This window comes from Mustela putorius, unplaced genomic scaffold, assembly GCF_011764305.1.
Source record: "Mustela putorius furo isolate JIRA1106 unplaced genomic scaffold, ASM1176430v1.1 tig00001009_pilon_pilon_pilon, whole genome shotgun sequence".
NCBI classification, from domain to species: domain Eukaryota; kingdom Metazoa; phylum Chordata; class Mammalia; order Carnivora; family Mustelidae; genus Mustela; species Mustela putorius.
The window spans coordinates 2,165,739-2,189,958 of record NW_025421529.1 but is presented as its reverse complement, the minus strand read 5'-3'; the positions used below and the strand labels follow the sequence as shown (position 1 = coordinate 2,189,958).

At 42.5% G+C, this 24,220-nt stretch overlaps 1 protein-coding gene across 1 annotated transcript; it reads left to right on the top strand.

The window, feature by feature from the left end:
* Window positions 1–528: 528 nt before the first annotated feature.
* On the top strand, window positions 529–24,210 carry TRIM58 (tripartite motif containing 58). The gene is made up of 6 exons (XM_004782010.2): window positions 529–965; window positions 15,795–15,890; window positions 16,973–17,203; window positions 19,212–19,234; window positions 19,330–19,430; window positions 23,437–24,210. Exons 1-6 carry the CDS (start codon window positions 543–545, stop codon window positions 24,024–24,026), a joined length of 1,464 nt encoding a protein of 487 aa, XP_004782067.1. The 5' UTR covers window positions 529–542; the 3' UTR covers window positions 24,027–24,210.
* The last annotated feature ends 10 nt before the right edge of the window (window positions 24,211–24,220 follow it).

Below are 24,220 nucleotides of genomic sequence, written 5' to 3'. Positions count from 1 at the left end.
CAGGTGGTAAAGCGTCTGCCTTGGCTCAGGTCATGATCCCAGGTCCTGGGATTGAACCTCATATGGGGCTCCCTGTTCTGCTTTTCTTCTCTGCAGCTTTCCCTGCTTGTGCTCTTTCTCTGTCAAATAAATAAATAAAATCTACCCAAAAAAGAGAAATTATTTTGCCTTACAGGATAAGGAGGCTGTGGGGTAGTTCAGAAAAATAATGGAAGGACAGCTCAGGAATTCTCCCAGTGCCCTAGCAGTGAGAAAAGGAGTAGGGGCTCCATTCAGACATCATGGGACGGGTTCCCCTACACATGCCCAGTTCCCTGGCAACGCAGGGGGACCGGGGAAATGTGAATTCTGTCCTTGTAACTGAGGGCTGGTATGTGACTTGTTGCCAGGAGGGGATCTGCTGGGCTCTTGAACTAGAGCCAGGGATGAAAGCCACGTTGTGCCGGCATCTCCGGAGGCTGTGTGCTCCTCCCTTCCAAGCCAGACGGTGAGCGCAGATAACTGGGCTGCAGAGGAGGGCCGCGCTGCATTAGCAGGCAGCCATGGCCTCCGGGGCACCTGGGGAGCGGCTGCGTGATGAGGCCCGCTGCCCTGTGTGCCTGGACTTTCTGCAGGACCCGGTCAGCGTGGCCTGCGGCCACAGCTTCTGCCGCAGGTGCATCTGCGAGTTCTGCGAGAAGTCCGCCAGCACACAGGGCGGACTGTACACCTGCCCTCAGTGCCGCGGCCCTTTTGGGCTGGACAGCTTGCGGCCCAACCGGCAGCTGGCCAGCCTGGTGGATGGCGTGCGGCAGCTAGGGCTGGGCACGGGGCCCGTGGGCATGCACCAGTGCGCGCGACACGGCGAGGACTTGACCCTCTTCTGTGAGGATGACGAGGAGGCCCTGTGCTGGGTCTGTGACACTACCCTGGAGCACAGGGACCACTGCACCGTGCCGCTGCAGGAGGCTGCCAGGGGTTACCAGGTGAGAACTCGGGCTCGGCAGGGCAAGGTACAGGAGGCCACCAGGGGTTACCAGGTGAGAGCCTTGTGCTCTCTGCAGGGCACAGGTGCAGAAACCCCAATGGGAGCAGCGAGGGCCATGCTTTAGGGGCAAACCCAGAGGAAAGCATCCTGAACTGAATGACTCCTCCCAGCTCTGCTCTCCCTCCCAGCTCAGTGCAAGCTGGGCCTCCTTGCCTGGCCCTATGGTGACCCCCCTGGGACCTCTGTTCAGGAGCTGGAATGCACCACTTCACCTGACCAGATCACTGGAGAGGGTCCCCTGTCCCTGAAGCCTTCCCTTCCGCAGCCCTTGGCTGCCATCCTGGCTTTGTTCTCTGCCATGCTAACATTCCGATCCCAGACTAGAGCTCTACTGTGGGAGGCCGGACTTGTCAGTGCCTGGAGTGGGGGGCAGGCTTTCCAGTGTGGTCTGGGTTACAGTTGTCCATCTTTACTGCCAGTGCCTCCTAAGCTGGTCAAATAATGTCCTGTTTTCCATAGTGCTTAGCTCCATATTAGTTAAAACTGTCACCAAAACAACCCTGGGTTCCACGCACACTAGCATCTTCCCAGTGCACAGCTCTTATCTCCTGTAAGGCCTGCAGTAGAATCTGTCCCCTGAAGTAAAGATTCCAGGAGCTAAGTCCACTCAACACGCATTCCAGGACTGAAAACATGAGCAACCTCAATGAAGAGGGAACTCGTATTGGAGGAGTTGGCACCAGAAGGGGCATCTGTGAAACTCTAAAAGAATACCCCATACTGGTGCACTTCAAAAGCTCTTTGACATATTCTTTTTTTGCTTGTTTAATTTACTTTTTTTCAATTTATTTATTTTCAGAAAAACAGTATTCAATATTTTTTCACCACACCCAGTGCTCCATGCAAACCGTGCCCTCTAAAATACCCACCACCTGGTACCCCAACCTCCCAACCCCCGCCACTTCAAACCCCTCAGATTGTTTTTCAGAGTCCATAGTCTCTCGTGATTCACCTCCCCTTCCAATTTAACCCAACTCCCTTCTCCACTCTAACAACCCTTGTCCTCCATCATATTTGTTATGCTCCACAAATAAGTGAAACCATATGATAATTGACTCTCTCTGCTTGACTTATTTCACTCATAATCTCTTTCAGTCCGGTCCATGTTGATACAAAAGTTGGGTATTCATCCTTTCTGATGGAGGCATAATACTCCATAGTGTATATGGACCACATCTTCCTTATCCATTCGTCCGTTGAAGGGCATCTTGGTTCTATTCACAGTTTGGCGACCATGGCAATTGCTGCTATAAACATTGGGGTAAAGATGGCCCTTCTTTTCGTGACATCTGTATCTTTGGGGCAAATACGCAGGAGTCATAGGGAAGGTCTATTTTTAATTTCTTGAGGAATCTCCACAGTGTTCTCCAAAGAGGCTGCACCAACTTGCATTCCCACCAACGGTGTAAGAGGGTTCCCCTTTTCTCCACATCCTCTCCAACACATGTTGTTTCCTGTTTTGTTACTTTTGGTCATTCTAACTAGTGTAAGGTGATATCTCAATGTGGTTTTAATTTGAATCTCCCTGAGGGCTAATGATGATGAACATTTTTTCATGTGTCTGATAGCCATTTGTATGTCTTCACTGGAGAAGTGTATGTTCATATCTTCTTCCCATTTTTTGATATGTTTGCCTGTTTCGTGTGTGTTGAGTTTGAGGAGTTCTTTATAGATCCTGGATATCAACCTTTTCTCTGTACTGTCATTTGCAAATATCTTATCCCATTCCGTGGGTTGCCTCTTTGTTTTCTTGACTGTGTCCTTGGCTGTGCAGAAGCTTTTGATTTTGATGAAGTCCCAAAAGTTGATGTTTGCTTTTGTTTCCTTTGCCTTTGGAGACATATCTTGAAAGAAGTTGCTGTGGCTGATATCGAAGAGATTACTGCCTATGTTCTCCTCTAGGATTCTGATGGATTCCTGTCTCACATTGAGGCCTTTTATCCATTTTGAGTTTATCTTTGTGTACGGTGTAAGAGAATGGTCGAGTTTCATTCTTCTACATATAGCTGTCCAGTTTTCACAGCACCATTTATTGAAGAGACTGTCTTTTTTCCATTGTGTATATTTTCTTGTTTTTTCGAAGATTAATTGCCCATAGAGTTGAGGGTCCATATCTGGGCTCTCTACTTGGTTCCACTGCTCTGTGTGTCTGTTTTATGCCAGTACCATGCTTTCTTGGTGATCACAGCTTTGTAGTAAAGCTTGAAATCAGGTAACGTGATGCCCCCAGCTTTATTTTTGTTTTTCAACATTTCCTTAGCGATTCAGGGTCTCTTCTGATTCCATACAAATTTTAGGATTATGTGCTACAGCTCTTTGAAGAATACTGGTGGAATTTTGATCACAATGGCATTAAAAGCATAGATTGCTCTAGGAAGTATAGACATTTTAACAATGTTTATTCTTCCGATCCAAGAGCATGGAATAGTCTTCCATCTATTTGTGTCTTCTTCAATTTCTTTCAGAGTGTTCTGTAGTTCCTCGAGTATAGATCCTTTACCTTTTGGTTAGGTTTATTCCCAAGTATCTTATGGTTCTTGGTGCTGTAGTAAAGGGAATCAATTCTCTAATTTCCCATTCTGTATTTTCATTGTTAGTGTATAAGAAAGCCACTGATTTCTGCACATTGACTTTGTATCCTGCCACGTTGCTGAATTGCTGTATGAGTTCTAGTAGTTTGGGGGTGGAGTCTTTGGGTTTTCCATCTAAAGAATCATGTCATCTGTGAAGAGAGAGAGTTTGACCTCTTCATTACCAATTTGGATACTTTTATTTCTCTTTGTTGTCTGATTGCTGTTGCTAGGACTTCTAATACTATGTTGAACAAGATTGATGAAAGTGGGCATCCTTGTCTTGTTCCTGATCTCAACAGGAAGTTTGCAAGCTTTTTCCCATTGAGGATGATATTTGCTGTGGGTCTTTCATAGATATATTTGATGAAGTTCAGGAATGTTCCCTCTATCCCTATACTTTGAAGTGTTTTAATCAGGAACAGATGCTGGATTTTGTCAAAGGCTTTTTCTGCATCAATTGAGAGGACCATGTGGTTCTTCTCTCTTCTCATATTAATTTGTTGTATCACATTGATTGATTTGTGAATCTTGAACCATCCTTGGAGCCCAGGGATGAATCCCACCTGATCATGGTGGATAATCTTTTTAATGTGCTGTTCCATCCTGTTGGCTAGGATCTTGTTGAAAATCTTAGCATCCATATTCATCAGTGATATTGGTCTAAAATTCCCCTTTTTGGTAGGGTCTTTGCCTGGTTTGGGGATCAGGGTAATGCTGGCTTCATAGAAAGAGTCTGGAAGTTTTCCTTCTGCTTCAATTTTTTGAAACACCTCCAGGAGAATAGGTGTTATTTCTTCTTTGAAGGTTTGGTAGAATTCCCAGGGAATCCGTCAGGTCCTGGGCTCTAGTTTTTGGGGAGGTTTTTGATCACGGCTTCAATCTCGTTATTAGATATTGGACTATTCATGTTGTCGATTTCTTCCTGGTTCAATTTTGGGAGTTTATAGTTTTCCAGGAATGCATCCATTTCTTCTAGGTTGCTAAGCTTATTGGCATATAACTGTTGATAATAACTTCTGATGATTGCTTCTACTTCCTTGGTGTTCATTGTGATCTCTCCCTTTTCATTAATAATTTTATGAATTTGGGCTTTCTCTCTCTTTTTTTTTTGGATTAGTGTGGACAATGGTTTATAGATCTTATTGATTCTTTCAAAAAACCAGTTTCTAGTTTCATTGATACGTTCTATTGTATCTCTGGTTTCTACCTCATTGATCTCAGCTCACATCTTGATGATTTCCCTTCTTATGTGTGGAGTTGGTTTGATTTGTTGTTGATTCCCCAGTTCTTTAAGGTGTAGAGACAGCTGGTGTGTGCTGGATTTTTCCATTTTTTTGAGGGAGGCTTGGATGGCTATGTATTTTCCCCTTAGGACCGCCTTTGCTGTATCCCATAGGTTTTGGACTGAAGTGTCTTCATTCTCATTGGTTTCCATGAACTGTTTCAGTTCTTCTTTGATCTCCTGGTTGATCCAAGCATTCTTAAGCAAGGTGGTCTTTAGCTTCCAGGTGTTTGAGTTCCTTCTGAACTTTTCCTTGTGATTGAGCTCCAGTTTCAAAGCATTGTGATCTGAGAATATGCAGTGAATCATCTCAGTCTTTTGGTATCGGTTGAGTCCTGATTTGTGACCCAGTATGTGGTCTATTCTGGAGAAGGTTCCATGTGCACTTGAGAAGAATGAGTATTCTGTTATTTTAGGGTGGAATGTTCTGTATATATCTATGAGGTCCATCTGGTCCAATGTGTCATTCAATGCTCTTGTTTCTTTATTGATTTTATGCTTCAATGATCTGTCTAGTTCTGAGAAAGCCGTGTTAAGATCTCCTATATTAGTGTATTCATATTGATATGAATTGATATGACTCTTTATCTTGATTTACAGTTTTCTTAAGTACTTGGCTGCTCCCATATTGGGAGCATGGATATTTACAATTGTTAGATCATCTTGGTGTATAGTCCCTTTAAGGATTATGTAGTGTCCTTCTGTATGTCTGACTGCAGTCTTTAGTTTGAAGTCTAATTTATCTGATATGAGAATCGCTATGCAGGCCTTCTTTGAGGCCCATTGGCATGAAAGATGCTTCTCCATCCCTTCACTTTCAGTCTGCGTGTATCTTTAGGTTCAAAATGGGTCTCTTTAGACAACATATGAATGGGTCCTGTCGTTTTATCCAATCTGTAACCCTGTGCCGTTTTATGGGTGCATTTAGGCCATTCACATTGAGAGTGATTATTGATAGATACGCTTTTATTGACATCGAGTTACCTTTGAAGTCTTTCTTTCTGTAGACTGTCTCTATATTTCTGTTCAATGCTATTCTTGGGATTTTTCCTCTTTTATAGAACCCCCCATAATATTTCCTGCAGAGTTGGATTGGTAATTGCATACTCTTTTAAGCCTTGCCGGTCTTGAAAACTCTTTATCTCTCCATCCATTTTTGAATGTCTGTCTTGCAGGATAAAGTATTCTTGGCTGCATGTTCTTCTCATTTAGTACCCTGAATATATCTTGCCAACCCTTTCTGGCTTGCCAGTTCTCTGTGGACAGGTCTGACGTTATTCTGATGGGCTTCTCTCTGTAAGTAAGGAGCCTCTTTGCCCTAGCGTCTTTCAAGAGATTATACCTACAATTATAATTCCTCAATTTGACTATCAGGTGTCGTGATTATTTTTTGGAATGTATAATATTGGGTGGAGATCATTCAGCTTCTAATACATGAACGCTGGTTCCATTCGCGAGTTTGAGAAAATTTTCATGAAGGACTTGTTCCACTATATCTTCTAGACTTCTTTCTTTCTCCTCCCCTTCAGGGATTCCAAAAATTCTGACATTGGAATGCTTCATGGCAGCATTTATTTCCCTGATTCTGTTTTCGTGGTTTCTAAGCTGTTTGTTCCAGGCTTCCTCCTGATCCTTTCTCTCTATCTGTTTGTCTTCCAGATCACTAATTCTATCTTCTGTCTCAGTTACCCTAGCTTATAGAGAGTTTAGATTAGATTGGAACTCATGAGAGCATTGTGAACCTCCTCCCTGGCATCTTGAAGCTCCGCCCTAACATTGTGAACATCCTGTCTGGTGGCTTTCAGTTCGGCCCTAATCAATTCTGTTTGGTCATCCATGGCTTTCTCCAACCTAGCTATTGCCTGGATAATTGTTAGCCTGAATTCTCTTTCCGATATATTGTCTATGTTGATAGCCGTTAGTTCTGTTGCAGAATGTCCATCCTCTGTATTTTTCTTCTGTTGGGCATTCCTCTTCCTAGTCATTTTGGTGGGACATGACTGAACAGATGTAGCTGGATATATCAACTGTGGTGCAGTCATGGTGCACCCTGGAACACTTACGAGCAATCAGGATTCCTCACCCAAATTAGAGACAAAAGAAGAGAAAAAGAAAAAAAAAGAAAAGAAGAAAAAAAAGAGAGAGACAGGAAAGAAAGGGAAGATGAAAAAGAAGGTTCAGCCTAGATGGACCACAAGGTAAGGTTTATGATGTAGACAAACAAAAAGAGATAAAAAGACTGATACAAGTATATGACAAGAGAAAAAATATATATGTATGCAAATAAAGAAAGAACCTCGTCAAAAAGAACCCCAAGTGTAAAATTTATATGCTATCAGGACAAACACAAAAAACACAGAAACACTGCTGGAAGAAGATGGGAGAGTTCTTATAAATTCTCAGTGTGTGCGAGGAAGGTTGTTTTGATTTTTCCTGGATGTATCTTTATATCTTTGTTAAAGGACTCAACTTTCCTAAGATAAAGGGGATTAAAAATTGGTTTACCTATAGAGGTAGTATTGATTGGGGAAATTCATATTCTATATGAATATTAGATGATAAAAATAAAAACGAATAAACTAGACTAAACTAAACTAAAATTTAAAAAAAGAATTCAAAAAATAAAAATGCAAAAGAAAAACATACGTGTATGTATCAAAAAGTTCTGGTTAGAAAGGTATTATGGAATTTGATGTACTGTACAACTCGCTGTGATGGTAAATAGGTTAAAAAAATTACCTATGTAAAAAATAATAAAGATAATAATAATGAACCGGTATAGTGGGAATGAGTAAACAATACAAGTTTTCCTATGAAGTAGTGGTTGTTCTCCTGTAGGTCTTTTTTTTTCTCTCTCTCTCTCTCTTTTTTTTTTTTCTTTCCAGGTTTGTTTTCTGGGGGAGGGGCCTGTCACCTGGCTTGTCTGTCAATGATGTTTCCTGAGTTAAGTCCTCCTGCCCCCCTCAAGGGGGTGGGCTCTGAGGAAACTGTTTTTTTTCATGCTTTTGTTCTCTGGTGGTTTTTATGCTTGTTCACTTTTTTTTTCTCTCACCTTGACCGCCTTTGATGGTTTTTGTAGTTGTAGAGGAAAACCAACCGCACCCTGATCTCCCTCTCAGAGAGAAGCCTCAGTCTGGGTACAGAGCCTAAATAACTTCCCCCTTGGCCACTGGCAGTGCAGGTTCCAAGTTGCAGACCCTGAAGACGCAGAATCTTTTGCTTGTACCCAAAGCCAAGGCAATGGCAGCTCTCTGGGAGCTCCCGAATGCCAGAGAGGTTCCAAGCAGCAATTGCACACTGAGATTTTGCCACTGGCTCTGGCTGGGTGTCCCTGGCTTGCACACACCTCTTTCAGAGGCGGCGCGTGTCTTGGTCACTGAGAACGGGGCGCTGGTCCGTAAGCACCAGGCTGGGCTTTTGCGCACCTCTGTCAGGGGAGAGTTTGGGGCGCTCAGCTTAGGCTTTGAAACAATGTCGCAGGTCCAAGAGCGCTGGCTGGGCCTTTGTAACTCTCTCAGTGGAACATGAGGAATGTGCGTGCGTATCTCAGGCTTTGTAGCAGGGCTCGCGCGTTCTGCCCACCGGTGTGACTCCCATCCCCTCACAGGAGCCAGAACTCACCCATTCTCTGGCGCACTGGCAGCTTGACCAAGACCTGGTTTCTCCCCCGCACTCTCTCTGCCTCAGCACCAGGGGAGGCTGTCCTGGGACCGGGGACTTAAGCCTCTGTCCCTAGCTGCCCCAATTCCCACAATTTCCCCCCTCAATCCTTTGCTCTTTTGGAGTGCTTTCAACCAGTCTCCAAGTTAATGCTGGTCCCCAGACGCAGGGCACTCTCGCTCGTATTGGGGTATTACTTTCCAACCAACCAGTCGCCTCAGGTGGCTCCCTCCCCCTTTTGTTTATCTTCCGATATCAGTCCTCCATTCCCACTCTGCTTGACCTGCCCACTGGCGTTTTCTGCCCCTGTAGAGATCCAGACATTTATAATTCTGATCTCAGGCTGATTTCATGGGTGATCGGAGTTCTTTGGTAGGTAATCAGCTCACTTTGGGGTACCGGCTGAAAAGGCGCTTCCTCCTACTCCCCCGCCATCTTGTGTTTGTTTAATTTATTTATTTGACAGAGAGAAATCACAAGTAGGCAGAGAAGCAGGCAGAGAGATAGGAGGAAGCAGGCTCCCTGCTGAACAGAGAGCCCTATGTGAGGCTCGATTCCAGGACCCTGGGACCATGACCTGAGCGAAGGCAGAGGCTTTAACCCACTGAGCCACCCAGGCACCCCATCTTTGACATATTCTGATCACATTTCAATGCCCAATATCTAGAACACCCACTACCCGAAAGGAGATGGTAGTGGTCTTCAAGTCTTCACTCTACCTACGTGGTTAACTGAAGTATTGTCACAATGAGATACATTGTAAACATTGGACTTCCTCAACATTATTATTATTATTATTATTATTATTATTATTTTAACTTTGATCCTTTTAAATCAAGGTTTTGGAATACTGCCCACCTCAACTTCCTTCTTGACATACCTGGAAACATCTCTTAGCTTTTCTTTCTTTCTTTCCTTCTTCTTTTTTTTTTTTTTTTCTTACTTTGGTTGTCATCTACAAGATCCAGCTGGTAGGTCCTTTCCAGGCACACTTTTGAAGTATGCTATTTCTGCTTTCTTTTTACCAGAAGTGACCTAAACGTAATGTGGATGTATGTAATATATCTAAAGACGTTCCATATATTTCAGTAATCCTTAACTAAATAGCAAATAAGTATCCATTAAACGCCTTGGCCTATAAGTCAAGACTTCCTAGGCCCTAAGTTCTGTTTTTACACTTCTTGTCTCAGCCAACCATGAAGTCCTTCAAAACTAACCTAATCACTGTTGTCCTCAAACAAGCCGCATCTTTTTCATCTCCTTGCTTTTTTAAAAACATTTTTAAAAATTTCTTTTCAGTGTTCCAGAATACATTGTTTAGGCACCACACCCAGTTCCCAATGCCATACATGCCCTCCACAATACGCACCACCAGGCTCACCCAGCATTGCCCCCATTCCCCTCCAAAACCCCCAGCTAGTTCCTCAGAGTCCACAGTCTCTCATGGTTTGTCTCCCCCTCAAATATCTCCAGATCACTTCTCCTCTCCAATTCCCAATGCCCTGCACATTATTCCTTATGCTCACAAGTAGGCAAAACGGTATGATAATTGACTTTGTCTGTTGGAGTTATTTCACTCAGCATAATCAATTCCAGTCCCATCCATGTTGATACAAATGTTGGGTATTCATCCTTTCTGATGGAGGCATAATACTCCATAGTGTATATGGACCACATCTTCCTTATCCATTTGGCCATTGAAAGGCATCTTGGTTCTTTCAACAGCTTGGCGACCATGGACATTGCTGCTATAAACACTGGGGTACAGATGGCCCTTCTTTCCACTAACTCTCTATCTTTGGGGTAAATACCCAGTAGAGCAATGGCAGGGTCATAGGGAAGTTCTATTTTTAATTTCTTGAGGAATCTCCACACTGTTTTCCAAAGAGGCTGCACCAACTTGCATTCCCACCAACAGTGGAAGAGGGTTCCCCTTTCTCCACATACCCTCCAACACATGTTGTTACCAGTCTTGCTAATTTTGGCCATTCTAACTGGTGTAAGATGATATCTCAATGTGGTTTTAATTTGAATCTCCCTGATGGCTAGTGATGATGAACATTTTTTCATGTGTCTGATAGCCATTTGTATGTCTTCATTGGAGAAGTCTCTGTTCATTCTTCTGCCCATTTTTTTTTATTTTTAATTTTTTTATTTTTTATAAACATATATTTTGATCCCCAGGGGTACAGGTCTGTGAATCACCAGGTTTACACATTTCATAGCACTCACCAAAGCACATACCCTCCCCAATGTCCATAATCCCACCCACTTCTCCCAAACCCCCTCCCCCCAGCAACCCTCAGTTTGTTTTGTGAGATTAAGAGTCACTTATGGTTTGTCTCCCTCCCAATCCCATCTTGTTTCATTGATTCTTCTCCTACCCACTTAAGCCCCCATGTTGCATCACCACTTCCTCATATCAGGGAGATCATATGATAGTTGTCTTTCGCTGCTTGACTTATTTCGCTAAGCATGATATGCTCTAGTTCCATCCATGTTGTCTCAAATGGCAAGAATTCATTTCTTTTGATGGCTGCATAGTATTCCATTGTGTATATATACCACATCTTCTTGATCCATTCATCTGTTGATGGACATCTAGGTTCTTTCCATAGTTTGGCTATTGTGGACATTGCTGCTATAAACATTCGGGCGCACGTGCCCCTTTGGATCACTATGTTTGTATCTTTAGGATAAATACCCAATAGTGCAATTGCTGGGTCATAGGGCAGTTCTATCTTCTGCCCATTTTTTAATATGATTGCCTGTTTTGTGTGTGTTGAGTTTGAGGAGTTCTTTATATATCCTGGATATCAACCTTTTGTCTGTACTGTCATTTGAAAATATCTTCTCCCATTCCCTGGGTTGCCTCATTGTTCTTGACTGTTTCCTTGACTGTGCAGAAGCTTTTGATTTTGATGAAGTCCCAAAAGTTCATTTCGATTTTGTTTCCTTTGCCTATGGAGACATATCTTGAAAGAAGTTGCTGTGGCTGATATCGAAGAGATTACTGCCTATGTTCTCCTCTAGGATTCTGATGGATTCCTGTCTCACGTTGAGGTCTTTTATCCATTTTGAGTTTATCTTTGTGTCATTGTAAGAAAATGGTTGAGTTTGATTCTTCTACATATAGCTGCCCAGTTTTCCCAGCACCATTTATTGAAGAGACTGTCTTTTTTTCCACTGTAGATTTTTTCCTGTTTTGTCGAAGATTAATTGCCCATAGAGTTGAGGGTCCATATCTGGGCTCTCTACTCTGTTCCACTGGTCTATGTGTCTGTTTCTTTGCCAGTACCATGCTGTCTTGGTGATCACAGATTTGTAGTAAAGCTTGAAATCAGGTAATGTGATGCCCCCAGCTTTATTTTTGTTTTTCAACAGCGATTCGGGGTCTCTTCCGATTCCATCCAAATTTCTGGATATTTGTTCCAGCTCTTTGAAGAATATGGTGGCATTTTCTTCGGAATGGCATTAAAAGTATAGATTGCTCTAGGCAGTATAGACATTTTAACAATGTTTATTCTTCCTATCCAAGAGCATGGAATGGTCTTCCATCTTTTTGTGTCTTCTTCAATTTCTTTCATGAGTGTTCTTATTTCCTCGAGTACAGATCCTTTACCTCTTTGGTTAGGTTATTCCCAGGTATCTTATGTTTCTTGGTGTTATAGTAAATGGAAGCGATTCTCTAATTTCCCTTTCTGTTTTTTCATTATTAGTGTATAAGAAAGCCACTGATTTCTGTACATTGACTTTGTTTCCTGCCACATTGCTGAATTGTTGTATGAGTTCTAGTAGTTTGGGGGTGGAGTCTTTTGGGTCTTCCATATAAAGAATCATGTCATCTCAAAAGGGAGAGAGTTTGACTTCCTCATTACCAATTTGGATACCTTTTATTTCTCTTTGTTGTCTGATTGTTGTTGCTAGGATTTCTAACACTATGTTGAACAAGAGTGGTGAGAGTGCGCATCCTTGTCATGTTCCTGATCTCAATGGGAAGGACGCAAGCTTTTTCCCGTTGAGGATGATATTTGCTGTGGGTCTTTCATAGATAGATTTGATGAAGTTCAGGAATGTTCCCTCTATCCCTACACTTTGAAGCATTTTAGTCAGGAACGGATGCGGGATTTTGTCAAATGCTTTTTCTGCATCAATTGAGAGGACCATGTGGTTCTTCTCTCTTTTCATATTAATTTGTTCTATCACATTGATTGATTTGCGAATGTTGAACCATCCTTGTAGCCCAGGGATGAATCCCACCTGGTCATGGTGGATAATCTTTTTAATGTGCTGTTGGATCCTGTTTCATGGCATCATTTATTTCCCTGATTCTGTTTTTGTGGCTTCTAAGCTGCTTGTTCCAGGCTCCTCCTGATCCTTTCTCTCTCTCTGTTTGTCCTCAAGATCACTAATTCTATCTTCTGTCTCAGTTACCCTAGCTTTGAGGGAATTTAGATTAGATTGGAACTCATGGAGAGCATTGTGATCCTTATCCCTGGTAGCTTTTAGCTCTGCCCTGACTTGTGAACATCATCTATGGTCACTCATTTCGGCCTTAATCAATTCCGTTTGGTCTTCCATGGCTTTCTCCAACCTAGCTATTGCCTGGATAATTAATAGCCTGAATTCTCTTTCTGACATATTGTCTATGTTGATTTCCATTAGCTCTGTTTCAAAAGGTCCATACTCTGTATTTTTCTTATATTGAGCATTCCTCCTCCTAGTCATTTTGGTGATATATGACTGAACAGATGTAGTTGGATGTATTGACCATGGTGCAACAAGGGGCACACTGGAACACTTCCGAGCAATCAGGATTCCCCACCCAAACAAGAGAAAAAAGAAAAGAAAAAGAAAAAAGAGAGAGAGAGAGAGAGAGAGAGGAACGAAAGGGAAGACAAAAGAGAAGGTCCAGTCCAAATGGGCCTCAAGGTAAGATTTATGAAATATACACACAAAAACAGACAAACAAAAAGATTGATAAAAGTATATGACAAGAGAAAAAAATTACATATATATATATATATATATATATGCAAATAAAGGTAGAACCTCATCAAAAAGAACCCCAAGTGCAAGATTTATGTACTATCAGGACAAACATAAAAACACAGAAACACTGATGGAAGAAAAAGATGGGAGAGTGGTTATATATTCTCAGTGTGGGCGAGGAAGATTGTTTTGATTCTTCCTGGATGTATCTTGATATCTTTGTTAAAGGACTCAACTTTCCTAAGATAAAGGGGGATTAAAAATTGGTTTACCTATAGGGGTAGTGTTGATTGGGGAAAGGGGATTACTTTGAAGTTTAACTCTATATGAATAATAGAAAATAAAAATAAAAAAGGAATAAACTAAACTAAAATTTAAAAAAAGAAATTTTAAAAATAGAAATGCAAAATAAAAATGCAGGTGTATGTATCAAAACGTTCAGGTTAGAAGGTTATTATGGAATATGATTGTACTGGACAGCTCACTGTGATGGCGAATAGGTTAAAAAATTATCTATATAAAAAAAATGAGCCAGATTAGTGGGAACAAATTAAAAATAAATGTTGTCCTATGAAGTAGTGGTAGTTGTTCTCTTGTCGTCTTTTCGTTTTTCTTTCCTGGTTGTTTTTCTGGGGGGGGGGGCTGCCACCTGTGTTTTCACTCAATGATGTTCCCTGAGTTAAGTCTTCTAGTCCTGGTCAAGGGAGTGGGCTCCGAGGAATACGGTTTTTTCAGGCTTTTGTTCTCTGGAGGCTTTTATATTTTTTCACTTTTTTTTTTCCCTCTCACCCTGACCGCTTTTGATGGTTTTTATAGGTTTAGAGGAAAGCAAACTGCACCCTAACCTCCCTCTCAGAGAGAAGCCTCAGTCTGTTCTTCTGTGGGTGTTGCAGAGCCCATATAAATTTCCCCTTGGCTGCTGGCAAAGCAGGTTCTGAGTCGTGGTCCCTGGGGATGCAGGATCTTCTGCTTGTACCCAAAACTGCAGCAGTGGTGGCTGTCTGGGAAGCTCCAGACTGCCAGAGAGGTTCCACGCAGTGATCGCACACTGAGATTTTTCCGCTGGCCCAGGCTGGGAGTGCCTGGTCTTTCTGTGTCGGCTTGTGCCCGGCTTGTGTGCACCTGTCTCAGGGGAGGCTGTGGGTCGAGCGTGGGTCTCAGGCTCTGAGAGTGGGGTGCATGTCTGAAAGCACCAGGCTGGGCCTTCGCACACCTCTGTTGGGAGAGTTGGGGCATGTGTCTCAGGATCTGAAACAATGGCGCCAGGCTAAGAGCGCTGGCTGGGTCTTTGTGCACCTCTCTCAGGGGAGGATGAGGGGCAGTGCATCTCAGGCTCTGTAGCAAGGCTCGTGCATTCTGCCATCTGGTGTGGCTCCTATCCCCTCACAGGAGCCAGACCCCATGCAATCTTGGGTGCGCTGACGGCTCAGGGGCCAAGACCTGAATTCTCTGCCACACTCTGGCTCAGTGCCACGGGAGGCTGTCCTGGAACCGGGGACTTAAGCCTGTCCTTAGCTGCCCCCATTCCCACAGTCCCCCACCCTCATGATCCTTTACTCTTTTGGATTGCTTTCAACCAGTCTCCAAGTTAATGCTGGTCCCCAGGACACTCTTGCTCATATTAGGGGTACTACTTTCCAACCGGTCACCTCTGGTGGCTCTCTCCCCCTTTTGTTTATCTTCTGATATCAGTCTGCCATCCCCACTCTGCTTTACCTGCCCACTGGCATCTTCTGCCCCTGTAGAGATCCAGACGTGTATAATTCTGATCTCAGGCTGATTTCATGGGTGATTGGGGTTCTTTGGTAGGTAATCAGCTCACTTTAGGGTACAGGTTGAAAAGGTGCCTCCTCCTACTTCCCCACCATCTTGTCCCCCTCTCTAAAATATACTTACCTTAATTGACTTTGTAATTGTGAATGTTTATTGCCATTCAATATTCTGCAGCATTCTATTTTGATACCATCATGTCAATATAAAATTCATCTTTCTCACTTTCCTATTTTTCACATTTGATAAGTTACTTCTACTATTTTAAATAATGCTGCAATGAACATACGTTTTGATAAATCCTGGATTATATCTGGCATTAGTATTTAAAAACATATTCATATTTTACTTGATCATTGATGAGGCTGAACATTTTTATGTGCTTTCCGGGGTCTGTTTTAGTTGAGCTTTGCATTTCCTGATATTCCTAGTTGATACGAGGTACTGAATTTGGGCATCTATAATGGGCTCAGCACATCTCTCCAAACAGGCAAAGCTCCAGATGGCCCTGGAGCTTGTAAGGAAGGAGATGGAGGAGACCTTCACTCAGGAGGCCAACCTGGGGAAGAAAACTGTCATTTGGAAGGTAAGGAACCTTGGGACTACTGACACATCCCAGTCTGCATCATTAAATTACTCTTCAAGCATCTTCCTTGCTGCACACTTTGGTTTCATTTACATGGTTGCTGTGGGGAAACACCTGGGTCATCTTGGATCATCACATCCCCTCAAATTATATTGTGTGTGTTCTTTATCTCTACCAGTACATCCTCAATCCAAATAATAAATATAGTTTTACTGATCTCGAGTGTGCTATAACTCACTGCTCCATTCCAGTACCTACAGAAGAGTCTCAGACTATCTTTACTAGTTTAAAACATGTGTGTATAAATGTATGTGTATTCATTGGAAAAATGACATAATAAATATTTAATAGGATATATATATATATGAAATATAGCTAATATTGATCATTCTACCTATAGGAGGACAATTTGAACTTTCAGCCTCTTGTCAGTAATCCATACATGTATCTTCTTTATTTTTACACTCCATCAGCTTTTTTGCTTACCTATTTACACACACACACACACACACATACACACACATAGTGGTTCTCAGTTTTCCACTGACCTCCTCCTCTGCTTATGCTATCTCTCTGTCAAATAAATAAGTAAAATCTTTAAGGTTTCACAGTTGCCATATTACTAAGTAATGTTCAAGTTTCTAATGTCTGAGACCTTTTTTTTTTCATATTTACAAATCAGGTCTCTGTAATCTCTCTTCATACTGATACAGTTGTTTTGACCCTTTTATGATGTATGTTAACGTCCTTGTGATACTTATTTTGCTCAGCAGTTTAACAGATATTTCATCTTAATCCCTGTACTCCTCTTGCCCCATAATTTAGATATGGTGGGAATCCTTGTGTGTAAAACTGTCTTGCCCCGGTGTCCATCGCAGGATGAGGACTCAGATCCAGCAGTCTCTCAGACTGTCCACCTGAGGGCCGCATGTCCTCAGAGCAGTGTCTGCTTTCTGTTGTTGATGAGAGGCAGCGCATGAGTGGACAGAGTTAGGGTGCCAAGGTCTCTGCACCTTGCTGCCCCTGCCTGGCCCACACCTGCAGCACCCCTGGTGGGTGTCTGCTTCCGTGTGTCACTCCAGGAGAAAGTAGAAATGCAGAGGCAGCGCTTCAGGCTGGAGTTTGAAAAATACCGTGGGTTTCTGGCCCTGGAGGAGCAGCTGCAGCTGCGGCGGCTGGAGGAGGAGGAGCGAGCCACCCTGCAGAGACTCCGTGAGAACAAAAACCGGCTGGGGCATCAAAGCAGGGCCCTGAGGGAGCTGGCCCAGGAGCTGGAGGAGAGGAGCCAGCGCCCAGCACTGGAGCTGTTGGAGGTGAGCCCTCGTCCCTCAGCGGCTGGGTCAGCATGAGGTGATCCCAGGCCTCTCAGACAAGCCAGGGCCATGTGAGAGAACATGGTGACACACAGACACTTGCCACCACAATCCACTTGCACCTTCATACCTTTTAGGAAAAAGGACCCTTGACATCAGTTTGGAAAGCACCTGAATTCTAAGTCAGCACCAGAATGAGAGGAAACTCTCGAGAATTGTATAAGATGTTTCTTATACTTATCTTATCTTATTTTTATCTTAGAGACCAAAATGAAATATTTTTTAAAAAATAAAGTTAATTTGATATCTAACCTATAAGGTTATACAAAAATATGGATAGGCAATGCTATGTGGCCTGAAAAACAGTTTAAAATCTCCCAGTTAATCTGTCAATGTGCATAACCAATTCCAGAAGTCTTTGGCACCCCTTTTCTGTGTCAGTAGCTGAATGTAAGAATGAGGTCTTAAATTGTCCATCTTTATGTTTTCTGGTTAAATTTTGTGGCAAACATGAATTTACTTGTCCATATTGCTTGGTGGGAAGGGCTTAAATAAGCTCCTTGCCATTTGCCCCAAGTCTGTAAGGGATTGTACAGCAAAGAGACAAAACAGGAAAAAAGGAAAATTCTTGTTTTTAATCGTGCATGAGGTCATCAAAATCCCAAGTGTATTGAGAAAGCCCTCGTTGATAATGCATGTGTATTATCATGACAGGATGCACGGCAGATTCTGAACGAAGTACCCCCACCCTCATCCACCCGCTGACCCTCAGATTCCACCTTGAGTTAGCTCCCAACGCTGAAACTGCCCTGAAATCTCCATATTCACTATCTTCACAGGTTACATAGTGGGCAGTTCATTAATGGAATGAACTTACAGAATGTTTTTATTGATTTTGTCTTAATAGTTCATTTTGTCTTCTATATAGTCATATATATAAGCAACACTTATATTTATTATTTTTTATTTTTATTATTAAAGTTGCTAGGCTTATTTTCATGCAAACAAACTGAGCATCAGAAGGGAAATAATTTCTGAATTTCAAATAGTAAATATACACAGAACTTTCATATTTTGCATAATGACATCCATCACCTTCTTTTACTATATTTCAAAACACAACATTGAGAAAAAGAATTTGTTAACAGAATTATACTACAAATCTTATGGAAAATTTTTTTCTATATTTATTTTCATTTTTATATCCACATTTTGCTTTCCTTCTCAGTACCAGTACGCAGCATTTTACCCCCAAAATGAAGCAGAGGCCAAAAACAAGGTCTGCCATCCCCATAAAAAGGAAAGGCAATTATCTTCCTGCCTTTGTGCCTTCTCAAAATTTATCTGACACTGTGAACTATTTTTAGAGGGACAAGGAAAATATAAAGCAAGTGATTTATTTAAATAATGTCCTTTGAGATAAAACATTGGAATTAATTAGTAACTTCCTTTTTTATCCAATAAGGTAACAAACTCACCCATGAGTTCATAGCTATGGCGTGGTGGTTCAAAGAAAGAGGATTTTTTTTTTTTCCACAGAGACATCAGGAGTAAAATTTTGGGGCTATACCTTTCTCCATCAAGCAAATATCTGGAGATATTTAAGGTCTTACAGAGGCATTGGGAGTAACATTTTTTGTCTATACCATTCTCTGTCCCCCAACTAAATTCTGGAGATATTTAAGGTCTATTTTTACCCTAGTTCCTTCTACATTTGTTACAGAACATAACTCTTTACTAATATATCCAAAAGCCAGAATTATCAATTCAGAAAACAGTTAAAGTGGTTGATACCATTGGAATTAACCTAAACTTGGTGTGGTCTGACTCCCCTGCAGTAGAGGCCAACAGATTTTAAAATTGTTGAGAGACACTCACATCTCCTACAGTTTTATGTTCATACTGGACCATGTCTGGTTATTCCTAAAGCAGGGTTGGTGGTTTGTTTCTGTCAGACACAGTCTTCAGCTATAACTCTCCCCTGCCTCTGTTTCCCCTTTCCTTCCAGGGTATGAAAGGAGCCTTGAGCAGGTATATTCCTTTCTGAACCCGGGACTGGGCTAGGGAGGACAAGGATGCAGGTGCATGAACACTACTGAGAACTTTCACTTCTCTGACCTTCTCAGAAGTAAGGATGTCACACAGCCAGAACTGGAGCCTGTCCCCATGGAGCTGAGGACAACATGTCGCATCCCTGGGATGAGGGAAATGTTGAGGAAGTTCCAAGGTGGGCTGCCTCTTTGAGCTGGGACAACTGCAATGTCTATGTAGTGTTCAGGGATTTCTACGGTTTGTCACCATGCAGGTCAGGCTGCAGTCACAGAACCCAAAGTTTAGTTTTGATTTTTAAGTTGCATTTATTTATTTAAGACAGAGAGTGGGAGAGAGTGACCCAAGCAGACTGTTCACTGGGGGTGGAACCTCATGTGGGACTTGATCTCATGACTCTCAGATCATACCTGAGCTAAAACCAAAACTGAGCCTCCAGGCTGCCTAGCAAAGGTCCATTTTTAGATGATGTCACTGGTTTACTAGGGATTGCAGACAATTTTGTTTCACCTTACCTCCCTCTGGGACCCATGCAGATAGAGCCCCACATCCCTTCTGTTGCTGGTGGCCCTGGAAAGGGTCAGGTTAGGGTGGATTAGGCACTGGTCCTAAGGGCATCCACACTAAAGTGGCACACAGCTTCCCTGAAGATTTTAAGGACTGCAGTGGGTCCCATGATCAAGCCAAGTTAGAAGGGGGACCGGAGAGAGCACCATGTTCAGAAGCAAGAGAACAGGGATATTTGTGTAAAGTCATAAAGGGTAGCAGAGTCCCTAACCCCCATTTAAGCTCCACTTAGTTATCACAATAGGCTTGAAAGTGAGGTTCCCAGCTTATTAGTTATGATATGAGTAACACTAATTCCAATGAATAATTATTTCCTTATTTATAAAATGCTGAAAAATATATACAAATGTGAAAAAGCAATACAATGTATACTAATGTATACAAATGAGAAAAATATATACAATGTATGCAAATGTGAAAAAACAGTGCAATGCACACCTTGCACACAAACAAATTACTGGTTTCATTACTTAGATGGAAGCTTCAACCCATAATGAGAAAACCCATTTTAGCCCCCCTATTCAATGATGGGCAGATTAACAAGTATTAACCAAATGACTTCTTGAAATTTATTACACTCCCATAATCAGTGTCCTCATATTCCTATTTTTAATGAATCAAATAATTAATGGATCAATTCAATAAATGTTCTGTATTTTGTTCCACACACTTTTCTAAGTATTGAAATATATTATCTGGCAATAACAAAAAAAATCCTACAAATCCATAACTTCATGTTTTCATGTTGTACATATTTATGTAAATTATGCAAAATGCACAGAATGTTGGAATATTGACAGAATATTGGGAGAAAAAATAAGGTCAGGGTGGCCAAAAGTTTTCAGGTTAAGACATCTAATTTTGAATTTAATGATCAAGGAAGTCACCTTGGGGCTAACTCATCACATATCTGATGTGGAGGAAAACCTTTCAAGCAGCAGAAACAAGGAGTGCATAGGCCTGAGGCAGAAGTACAAAAGATGTATTCCAGGAGTGATGAGGAGATCTGTGTGGCTGGGGAGGAGTACATAAAGGCAGGGTCAGAGAGGCCAAGGGAAGTCCAGCTAGCACAGGATGCTCTGGGCAGGGCACTGGGACCAGGATGATTTACCTTCTGGTAAAACAGGAAATCCACGGAAAGTAGTAAATGCAAGAAATAACACGACTAGATTAATGTTTTGGAAGTCTTACTCTGAATTTGAATAAATTCAAAGGGGCAAGGCTTTCAGTGGGCAAAGCCATTAGGAACTCTTGTTATAATTCCGTCAGAGATGATGATGGTTCGATTAACATGGTATTATTACCCCAGGCGCTGAGATGTGGAGTGTGGACAGAATCTTGGTCAGATTCAGAGGTAGAACTGCCAAAATCTGCTGGGAGATTAGATGCACATTGTCAGAAAAAAAGAGACAAGTCAGAAATGATGCCAGAAGTTGTTTTTTACATAGACAGTTAAAGCTGCAGGTGTGGCAGAGGAAGGAGTTGGGTTTTGAATGTATCAATGTGGTGGTGTATGTTAAAAATCCAGAGTTTAATGTCAGGTAAGAAGATGATTCTGCAAATGCAGAGTTTTGGGAGAAAGGTCAAATGTAGAGACATGCATATGGAATCAGTAAGTAAATGAGTGGAATTGAATCAAAGCAATGATCCAGCCAGCCCAGAACACATTGAGAGGGAGCTGAGAAAGAAAGAAGTCCCGGTCCTGGAGCTATTGGGGGGAGAAGAGGGGGAAACCGCCAAGGAGACCAGGAAGGAGTGATGAGTAGGGAGGGAAGGAAAGTGTGATGATCAGTGTCTTTGGGAAAGAGAAAGGAGGTTTTCCAGAATGCAGGGATTCTCAACAGCACTGAATGCTGCAGAAAAGTAATTTAAGCTGAACTCCAGTGACTACTAACCAGTGTGGAGGTCTTTGGGAATTCGCATTAGAGTACCATTATAGCGTGATGAGAAGCTGAGTATAGGAGATGATCCATGGCAACAGTGGCCTCTGGGAAACAGGATTTTGGAGGGGAGGGGGGCATGGGGTTGGGTGAGCTTGGTTGTGGGTATTAAGGAAGGCACGTATTGCATGGAGCACTGGGTGTGGTGCATAAACAATGCATTTTGGAACACCGAAAAAAATAAACTAAATTAAATTTAATTTTAAAAAAGAAATAGAAAAAAAGGAAAGAGAGAGAGAAAGGTAGGGAAGCTATTGGGGACAGACCCTATTCACAACCATTTCACAGATTTATTTTCTTATAAATGGAACAAGGACATATGCTGGGGTGGACATGATGTGTAAAGACAACAGATATTGAGTAGGCCTAACACGGTTCCATGGAAACCCACCTGTCAGTCTGTTATGACCTCTAGATTTGGGAAGGTCACATGAACTCTGACTTTGAGTCTCCTCCTCTATAAAGTGGGGATGATACCAGTCAGCTTGAGGGTGGTTAAACAGGTGAGTAGGGATGATATAGTACATACATGACCCACTCAGGTTGCAATGTCAACACAAGACCCACAGATGTGGATTTACAGACAAATTTGTTATTATTATGATATTTTTAAAAAGCTATATTAATGAAATTTATCATTTTTAATGCTTCTAAAGAGAAGACACAGGCTACTTTCCATCCTTCCTCCCTGCAGAGATTTTACTCATAAATGGGTTTACTAATGTGCCTGAGTAAAATGTCACATCCATGTCCTGGGACTTCACAGTATTGGTATTGGTTTTCTAACAAATTACCACAGAGTTCATTACCTAAATCCACCTGCATTTATTGGGTCATAGTTACATGGACCAGACATTTATGTGAGATGAGCTCATTTCTCTGCTTGGTTTTCACAAGATCCATATTAAGGTTTCAGCTAGGCTGGGCTCCTCTGCAGACCCTGGGGAGAGGTCCACTCCCAAGCTTATTCAGAAGAGCAGAATGTTGTTATGGCAGCTGTGGGACTGAGATCCCCGTGTCCCTGCTGGCTGTCTGCTGGAGGTCACTGGCCTTTCTCCTCATGTGGCCTCCTCTGTCTTCAAAGCCAGCAAGGGCACATTAGATTCCAATCTCTCTGACTCCCTGTTCTACCACCAGCCTGACAGCTGGAGAGACCTTTCTGATTTAAGGGCTCTTGGGATTAGAGGAGATCCACCCAGATCCTGTTCTTATCATAAAATATAATCATGAGAGTAGCATCAGGGGCTATAGATCATGGGGCCATCTTAGAATTCTGCCTACCAGAGTGACATAACATTGGAAGTGGTAGGTTTCAAATTAAAGACATTTTCCTGTGATTTTGAGAAGAAAATAAGTAAATACAGAAGATCTCCCTAAGAGCACACAAGTACTCTGAATGTAGGTGACAGGGATCTAAATAATTGCACTGATGGTTCATCACGTCATCGACAGTTGTGTGTTTACTGGCATAGTAATGAATCCCGAATGATGCAGAGGTAGCAATGAGAAGTCTACTAGTGACCTCCAGGGTCAAATATTACTTTGCTTTCTTTAGTACTCATTTGAGAGGGAAGAGTGAGGAGAGGTGAGGCTATTATATGAGATATTGTTCTTCCTAGGCTTTTACCAGTCTCCTCTGACCATTCCCCTGTCCCCCCCCCTGAATCCTTCCTACAGTTGATGTCAAGCTGGACCCCGTCACCGCGCACCCCAGCCTTCTCTTGACCGCCGATCTGCGCAGCGTGCAAGATGGAGAGCTGTGGAGGGAGCTCCCCAACAACCCCGAGCGATTTGACACATGGCCCTGTATCCTGGGTCTGCAGACCTTCTCCTCGGGGAGGCATTACTGGGAAGTCATGGTGGGAGACAGAGCAGAGTGGGGCTTAGGTGTATGTCAGGAGACCATGCCCAGGAAGGGGGAGACCACACCATCTCCTGAGAATGGGGTCTGGGCCATGTGGCTGCTGAAAGGGAATGAATACATGGTCCTTGCCTCTCCATCGGTGCCTCTCCTCCACCTGGAGCGGCCTCGTTGCATTGGGATCTTTCTTGACTACGAAGCAGGGGAAATCTCCTTTTACAATGTAACCAATGGGTCTTACATCTACACGTTCAATCAGCTGTTCTCTGGTATTCTCCGACCTTATTTCTTCATCTGTGACACCATTCCTCTTACCTTACCATCTATGACAGACGTGGAGTCAGGAGACTGGGCGTGCAGGGGTCATCTTGACTCTGCTTCTAGTGTAAGACACGATTGCTCCTAAAATTCACTTCCTGAGGAGTTTATGCCCAGCAGAATTTCCTGGAGTGGAATGAGGATACAGATATGCTAGGCCCCAGCAAGTGCCCCCATTCAGACCAGTTCTTTAATCCTTCCAGCTATGGACATTTTTTTCCATCAGGATAAAACAGAAAATATTAAATATTTATATTTGGAGGAAAATTGTAGAATACACAT

What these genes read in the sequence shown, in the direction of transcription:
- TRIM58 (XM_004782010.2), top strand. Translation starts at nt 543, where the DNA reads ATGGCCTCCGGGGCACCTGGGGAGCGGCTGCGTGATGAGGCCCGCTGC. An exon ending in CAGCACTGGAGCTGTTGGAG is followed by an intron (nt 17,204 to 19,211) that starts GTGAGCCCTCGT and finishes CTTTCCTTCCAG; the next exon opens with GGTATGAAAGGAGCCTTGAG. An exon ending in AATGTTGAGGAAGTTCCAAG is followed by an intron (nt 19,431 to 23,436) that starts GTGGGCTGCCTC and finishes TCCTTCCTACAG; the next exon opens with TTGATGTCAAGCTGGACCCC.